The sequence below is a fragment of the Lycium ferocissimum genome, chromosome 8, assembly GCF_029784015.1.
Source record: "Lycium ferocissimum isolate CSIRO_LF1 chromosome 8, AGI_CSIRO_Lferr_CH_V1, whole genome shotgun sequence".
Taxonomy (NCBI): domain Eukaryota; kingdom Viridiplantae; phylum Streptophyta; class Magnoliopsida; order Solanales; family Solanaceae; genus Lycium; species Lycium ferocissimum.
Window position 1 is genome coordinate 25,395,340 of NC_081349.1, and position 8,593 is coordinate 25,403,932.

The 8,593-nt window shown below is 34.1% G+C and overlaps 2 protein-coding genes across 2 annotated transcripts; one reads left to right on the forward strand and one right to left on the reverse strand.

Moving 5' to 3' along the window:
* Nucleotides 1–763: 763 nt before the first annotated feature.
* Nucleotides 764–2,368, forward strand: LOC132067700 (uncharacterized). The gene is made up of 2 exons (XM_059461002.1): nucleotides 764–1,196; nucleotides 2,177–2,368. Exons 1-2 carry the CDS (start codon nucleotides 848–850, stop codon nucleotides 2,239–2,241), a joined length of 414 nt encoding a protein of 137 aa, XP_059316985.1. The 5' UTR covers nucleotides 764–847; the 3' UTR covers nucleotides 2,242–2,368.
* LOC132067699 (transcription factor TGA2.3-like) lies at nucleotides 2,216–8,352 on the reverse strand. The gene is made up of 11 exons (XM_059461001.1): nucleotides 8,074–8,352; nucleotides 7,310–7,410; nucleotides 7,096–7,184; nucleotides 6,794–7,000; nucleotides 5,274–5,351; nucleotides 5,108–5,167; nucleotides 4,571–4,648; nucleotides 4,414–4,471; nucleotides 4,054–4,325; nucleotides 3,537–3,782; nucleotides 2,216–2,921 (listed from the first exon to the last, which is right to left on the reverse strand). Exons 1-11 carry the CDS (start codon nucleotides 8,169–8,171, stop codon nucleotides 2,769–2,771), a joined length of 1,440 nt encoding a protein of 479 aa, XP_059316984.1. The 5' UTR covers nucleotides 8,172–8,352; the 3' UTR covers nucleotides 2,216–2,768.
* Nucleotides 8,353–8,593: the final 241 nt, after the last annotated feature.

Consider the following 8,593-nt stretch of genomic DNA (forward strand, 5'->3'; position numbering starts at 1 on the left):
GAGTGAAAATACATAACTTAAGTTTTTTTTTCTTTGTCATGTAATTAATACTTATTATACTTATTTTCATGACTTAGTATTTTTAGATTATGGTCATTTTTTTCTATGGCTTTTTAATTAGCAATATTTACTTTAACCGATTTTTAAATTTTGTTGAATATTTTAAAAATTTTGTGTTACACATATTTGAAGAAAAATTTCAAACTATTCCGAAAAAAAAAACCCAAGCGAATAACTCGAGAAAACCCGAGGTTGAAAAAAATTTGATGGTGTATAAATTAAAAAACCCGACGCAATTGGTTTGGTTTGGTGTATAAAAAAGCCAAGATCGACAAAAATCGAATCAACCGTGCTTAAATTTGTCCCTGTGGTTAAAAGTTTGGTTCACCCATCGACCCCGCCATTAGTGAATCCAAAATTGCAACAGCGAGCAAAGAAGCAGGTTAGGTAGAATCCTATAATTCTGATTCGCATTTTTTATTTGTCTTAAGAATTTCATTTAATATGTATAAATTTTTTTCATATGATTAAAGAAAAAAAAATCTGAACATTTTTCCTTAAGATAATGAAAGGTTAATGTGCAAGTATAGACTAATGTAAGAAAAAAAACAAATCTGAACATTTTTCGTTGAGATAATGAAAGGTTAATGTGCAAGTATAGACTAATGTACAAAAAATTGGACCTATTCTATGGATTTGTTTCCACTTGGAGACGTATTGAAAGACCAAGTTCTTATCACTAGTAACTTTGACCACAATCACAGAACCTTCTCCTCACACAAACACTATAAATACCAAAACAAAAAACTCAAGAAAATCAACCAACCATATTTTTTAGGATTCATCAATGGAAATTTTCAAGAGAAACATGGGGACTTTCCGGGACGAATTCGAAGGTGACGAGTTTTACGATGAACTTAGAAGACAAGTATTAATATTGACAGCAGAAGAAGATGAAGAAGATTATGGTCATCAATCAAATGCAATCAAGAATACAAACAGAGTTGAAATGAAATCTTCAGTGTTGCAACAACCTAAAGGAATTCAATTTTATTGGTCTGGAGATAGAGAGGATAATAACAAAGTTCCAAAATGGTTATCAGATTTGTGGAGAAATGGCAATAGAGATGAAGTGTTCAATGGAACTGGAGTTTTCATACCACATATTGTTAAATCCAGAAGAAGAAATAAGTCAAGTATGTTCTCTCTCTCTCTCTCTCTCTTTTTTTTTTTTTTTTTTTTTTTAATAAGAAATAAGTCAAGTATGTTCTCTCTTCTTTTCTATAAAAAGGATCTATAGTTAGTCCTGTTTTTTATAACTGGTGTCCGGATCAACCAACATATATCTCAATTGATTCCATGGGATATTTACAACCTCCCACCAACCTAGGCAACGGCTACTCTATCCACCAAACTTGAAACTCAACTAATTCTACTAGATGTCTACTACCTCCCATCAGCACATGTTACAGATAACTTTGCCCACTAAGACTTAAACAGATGGAAGAAATCACTTAGATCACTTATTATTTTTGTCTTTGCCGAAATTTGAACCAAAAACCTCACGAAACTCAACTAATTCTACTAGGTGTCTACTGTCTCCCATCAACACACGTTATGGATAACTTCGCCCACTAAAACTTAAACAGATGGAAGAAATCACTTAGATCACTTATTATTTTTGTCTCTGCCGAAATTTGAACCAAAAACCTCATGATCCTCAACCGACTTCATTGACACTAGGCCACATCCTTGGCTGCTTCGATAGCTTGCAGGCATTTGGACATAAATTTGGTGAACTTGAAAAAAGAAAAAGAGAGAGAGAGATTTTAAATTTGAAGTTGAAAAATGAAATTTGGACATTGAAACAATGGTTGATCACGCATTATAACTTGAAAATAAAGTTGAAGCTGTGAGTGAAAAAAATTCAATTGAAATTCTTTTTGAAAATTCATCTTCAAAATACTAAGAAATCATTCCAATGTTCAGCCAAGCAACAGTTTAAAATATTTTTTGAAAAAAGAATCATGTCCATACAGGCTGTCAGTCTCGTATCAAAAAATTCCTTTCGTTTGTTTGTTGCTTGTATTATTTTCTCATGTCTGTCTATAGTTAGTCTGCCTTTCAAGAATTTCCTTTCATATTCTTATACTTTTTTTCTCATGTCCGTCTCCAGGAAGGAAGAACACTGAAAGAGGAAAAGCATACAAGCCAGTGGCAACAGGAAACTGTTACTCCTAGTTGTTTTAATCATCATAATAAACTCATTGTATCACATATATACATGTAGACAATATAGTCATACAAGACTGAAGTTTAGCTGTATTAGCCATGTAAAAATTCTTTTTAATGAAATTTAAAACGCGAATCTCCAAATGTTTTACTATCCGAAAACAGAACGACGAGAGAAATGTGAGAAGCTTTCTCCATAACCAACCAGCAGCCAGAAGGCTGATGCTTTTAAATACGAGGAGTTACTAAGCAATATATTCGAATAGGCATTTAACATACCTAGTACAAGAAAATAGCTAGTAGTACCTTTAAAGAACTAAAAATAGTATACAGATCACTAATTGTCACAAGATATTTGGAGTCAGTGTGGATCGAGATATTAGCCGAGAACTATATGCTGTCATCGTGCCATTTCGAATGACGGACTTTTGATAGTTGTGAACAACCATATAAATGACTTGTCTTCACAATTCAAAGGTTCAGAAAATGTCCCCCTGAGGAGGAGGAACCTTGTAGAAGTGAATATTCATGGGCTACTAGAGTTGGTCTTTGGGGCGTGCTAACCACAACGAGCTGAGTGCCCGAAGCCTTGACATGTAATCGCTTATGACAAGAAGGGCTCGAGCAGCTTGACGGGTTGTCAAGATTCGATGCAATTGTTGCAAAGTTTGTTGTCGCAGAAGATCAGCCTAGCAATAAAGAAAGCATAAAGTTGAATTCCATTGCACAGAGAGAAGTAAGGGGTCGTTTGGTTGCTAGTTGGAGTAATGCAACGTTAGTTATTCATTAAGGGGTTGTTTGGTTCAAAAACAAATTTGTTTGGAATAAGTTATCTTTGGGATTAATTATGTTGGATAAGTTATCATGGGATTTTTTTTTATTTTTATTGACCGTTTGGTATGTTGGACTAAAAGTATTATACATTGGATAATTTCTAAAAAGAAGAGGTTTCTTCCTTATCCTGGGATAACTTATTCCATCCTGTGGCAGGTATAAGTTATCCCAGCACTATTTTTACTCCTGGGATAACTTATCCCATGATTAATGACCAAACAAGGGATAAGGAATTGCTAAATTCTTATCCCAGGACTATATATGTTTATCCTTCGTACCAAACGACCCCTTAAGTATTAGTTATTCCATTTTCTATCTTGCATAAAACAATACATGCAGGATTGTAAACTGAACTGCTACCAAACATGCTACAAGTTATGTTGGTTTTAATACATTAGTAATTCACTTCTTAACTAGCAACCAAACGCCCCCTTAAGAGTTGTAAAGAACTTTTAACAGAGGAACATTACCTGATAAAGGAAGTTCTCGAGTGTGGCAAGCTTGCCCATTGCGATTGCCATTTGCCCCATATAGTCGGCTACATTTCCCGAGCCAGTAGGGCCGAGAGACGTAGATGAAAGTGTATCAACTAGAGATTGTTGCAGGGCTTCCATACCTTGTGATAGAGCATCCTCAGCTTGCTGAGAAGACTGCTGCAAATTACATATGCCCATGAGCTGCTGCTCCGTCAACGGTTCAAGATGGTTGCCAAGAATCTGTATTCCCCACGTCGGACATCAGTTTAAGAAAAAAAGCTATAGCATATGACACCTTAAATATAGGGCTTTTTTCATTTTTGGCCAGTCGACCAAAATTAATTACAGGCTCTAGCTGAAATATACAAACCTTAACACACTGATTATCTATATAATATGTATGTATATTTATGTATATTTATACTAAATATATAAAACATATACATTTGTCGGCTATTATAAATGTAATTATCCCTTATATTATATAACTAAAGGCAAGAGCCTAGTCTACCTTGAGAAGCTCAGAAGAACGAAATCCGCCCAACCACATGAAACACCTTTCTGCAGGAGTTTTCCACATTCCCGACAGCATATGAAAAACATCTGATTTTGCACCTATGCTCTTTAACTTGAATATTTCATCATAATGTGACATTACTCCATCAACAAGATGGCGGAGTTCATTATCGCCCCTGTGAGAATTTACAGCTGATCGGAGATCACTGATATGTCGTTGATGTTCTTCTAGCCAACGTGCATAATCCATGTCAAATGCCAGTGCCCCTAAGCAAGTATCATAAATTTATCAAAAACTTCCTCACGAAAATATGACAAATGAGATAAATGTCAACAAGGTTGGAAATTTCCTAACCATTTCCACCAGCAGAAAGACTCTGATCTCCCGTATATCCATTAGCAATAAATATGCCCTGCGTCCAAGAAATGAGCAAGACAGAAATGACTTTAAAATATGGATTTATTACAAAAGCATAAAACCGGACTCTTTAAAAAAAGAATACTAAAGATACCTGTTGGCGGGCTCGTTTTAGTTCCTGCTCTAACTGTGAAAGTCGGAGCCTACTATTCTCCAGCTGTTGAACATATACCTATGCAAAACAAAAACCTAATAATCAATTAAACATCAAGTATAGAAGTAGACTTAAAATAAATACTCGTAGATCACAATAATCAACAACTCAGGCAGCCTAAACATTAATCTATGAGCTTCAGATATCTTGTTAATTTTGCAGCAGAGGGAAAATTTCTGTTATTGTTTTTCCTGATAAGTTGCAGGGAGAGAAACTTTAGGTTGGCATAAGTTGAAAATACACCTTATTTGTTTGTTGCAAATGTACACGTATTAATGGAGGCGGACTTAGGATTTGAATTTATGGATTCAAAATTCTAGAATAGCAACATCAGATGATGTTAGTAACTAGGCTATAAACTTAATTTTTAAGACAAATACGGTTTGAACTAAAGCTATTGGGTTCGAAAAAATATCAATAACTTGGGATGAGCCAAATGAATCTCATTTAAATTTTGGAAAAAGGTGAATATATTACTTTTTTCCTCAATCGGCTTTTCCTAGCAGCTTCTCGATTCTGAGCCAACCTGCGAAGTGTCTGCAAGTAAGCTAGGTTAAGTAAATACAGCAGTAAAATGTAACAACCAATCCAATAGACTAACCGTTGGAATAAAGAGATAAGAGTAAATTAAAACTACAACCACCTTCTGGTCTCCAAGCTTTACTTTGGACTGATCAATGGAGTCCACAGCTATTAATGCACCATGCTGAACTCCTTGGCTCTGTGACATTAAAACATATAAATACAAACAGTTTACTATAGGGGATGGCTTAGTTATAAATACATCGAATCATATCCAGATGTCTCGACCCCTCTCGGGTCAAAAGCATTTACAAATAATAAAAATAATCCACAAAATTCGTTAAAACGAATCCAAGGACAAACCAAACCAGTTCATTAATTGAACAATTTCCTATCCATTCCCCAGTCCAACCCAATCATCCATTAAATTCCAAAGATACTGCCTCCGTCCCAATTTACGTGGCACTTTACGCTTCCAGAGAGTCAAGTTGACTATGATCTCTGAAGCTAAACTGAATTAAATCAACTCAATAATTTAACATTAAAATTTAGATATTCAAAAACTATACCAAAAGCACTGATCTAAGTTTAAATTCTTCTACAGAAGCTTACTTCAGTAGTCAGCCAATGAAGTCACTTCATTAACCAAGATTTTGGAGTGACATAAGATCAATGCTACCTACCTAGCCCAACTTCAGATAAGTGAAATTAACACATCTCCTTACACATGAAGCTCGAGCATAACATTACAATCTTAGACAATCTCCGACAATTTAATTCATTATACATGGAACTGTTATGAACTCACCAGCCCAACATATAAAGATAACCAAGTACCACTTATTCCGTTTAAATTTATGTGTCTTAATTTCCTTTTTAGTCTGTTTCAAAAAAAATTACCTCTTTCTATATTTAGTAATTTTCTAAATCCAATCCTCTATATGGCATGTTTAATGCAACAAGATTCAAAGAGCAGTTTAGGACATTACACATATCTTAAGTTTAAGATCCACAAGATTCAAAAGTCTCTCATATTTTCTTAAACTTCATGTTTAGTCAAACCACGACACTTAAATTGAAACAGGGGGAGTATTAACCACTAACTAGACTCTGCTAACCTTGTAAAATAGTAATTCCCATTAAAACTACAGAAGAAAAAAAAAGATAAATATGCCTCAATCACACGCAAGTCAAGACCGACTATATGAATCCTAAGTGTTTGTGTTGCTCAATTTAAGAAAAGACAAGGATGGACTATTGATAAATGTAAAAAATTGCAATTTTCATGGGGGTCAACTACTTGAATCCTCACTGTCTATATCACATTATTGCTCCCTTTAAGGGAGGAAAAAGACAAGGATGGACTATAGTCTATAGCTAAAGGTCAAAAATTGAAATTTTCACTGGGGTCGACTACATGAATCTTCACTGTCTTTATCGCTATTATCCCAAAATGGATTCCGAGACTAATTAATAGTCATAACCAAACACGAGATAAAATGATCCTACAGAATATCCCAAGATTGTTATACCTTATCCCATCAACCAAACTACCCCTAAGGGGGAAAAAGACAACGATGAACCACTGCTAAATGTCAAAAATTGCAATTATCATTGGGGTGGGAGAAGAAAAGCTAAAACCTGATGGTTTCTTTCATCAGTATCAACATCTGTAGAAGTGTCAGTCTGCTGGCTATGGTCTGCAATACCAGAATCACCCCAGTTCTCAAAATGCTGCACATTTCCCAATGCCACCGTACCACCACCCCCCACCATTGCTGTTTGTGCCTTGTGCTGCAACATGAACCTCCCTGTATTATCCACCCCTGTTTCTGATGACCCAATACTCTGCATTTCCCATTTTCACACATCACATATACATAACATATACACAAAATATACAGATTATATACTTGCAAAGATTGTTCTTTCTTTCCACTTACCGTATTAAGTTCACCAAAGTGTAAGTTATTATTGTTGTTACAAGAAACTACACCACCATTGTTTGGCCTCATCTCACCATACAGAGAACCTATCAAGAACCAAAAACCCAACAAAAAATTAATCTTGTTAAGGTCACAATCAAAGAAATAAAACAAATGAGATATTGTTTGGTGGCGATATAATTTAAAAAAAAAAAAAAAAAAAAATGTATACTTCTGCTTAAATCAACAGTATCTTCTTGAGTGAACCCTGCAGACTGTTCGAGTTCTCCAATATCTGCAAAACGTGCTGCATGTCTACTTGCATCATCATTTCTGTATATAACACATAAAAGTTGAAACTTTAACACATAAGAACTTAAAAACCAAGAAAATTTGAACTCCATGATTATGCACAAATTAAGCTGAAAACATCAACAAAAAAATGGATCTGTTTAAGCCCTTTTATCACACAAGAACTTCAAAACCAAGAAAACTTACACCTCACAAAAAACATGCACAAATCAAGCTAAGAACATGAAAAATTTAACCTTTTTAAGACCTTTATTCACACAAAAGATTAAAACTCAATGAAACTTAAACCCCACAAAAACATGCACAAATCAAGCTGAAAATATGTAAAAATTATATCTTTTCAAGCCCTTTACTCACGCAAAACTTTAAAAAAAGACAAGAAAACTTAAACCCCATAAACATGCTCAAATCAAGCTGAAAACATGTAAAATTTATATCTTTTTAGGCCCTTTACTCAAACAAGAACTTAAAAGCCAAGAAAACTTAAACCCCACAAAAAACATGTAAAAATTTAATCTTTTTAAGCCTATTATTATCCAAACAAGAATTTAAAAATCAAACCCCATAAAAACATGCACAAATCACGCTGAATACATGAAAAATAAGAACTTAACCTCCATAAACATGCACAAATCAAGTTGAAAACATTAAAAAAGAATGAAATAAACAAGAGGAGTATGATACCTAAGGTAATAATTTGAGTGGCTATACATATTAGAATTATAATTATTATTATTATTAAGAGTAACAGCTGGTACTACTGCTGCTTTGAAAGCTTGCATTTTTTTTCCTCTATATTCTCAACACCAACTTCTTAAAACATAAAAACAAAAAGACTCTTCTTTCCCAATAATTTTGTTTGTATTTTTCTCTGTGCTGCTTCAAAAATGTGGTGAAAGAAAAGAGCAAACGAAGTGAAGAACTAACAAGAAGGACAAAAAAAAACTACAGTGTCACTGTATTTAAGACAAAATCTTGAAAAGCTATATTTTTAAACAAAGGATTGCGTACCAGTACGTTACTTATTAAAGTATGGTATAGTAATTTAATGTATAGAACGTCTGAGTTTCAGATAGGCTCTCAGCTTTTTTCATTATTATAAATTTGACCCCTGCCATTTGAGCATTTTAGACTCCCAATAAAAACTTTTACTAGTATAATACCTTTACATATTCCAACACTTCACGTACCAAATAGTCCAATA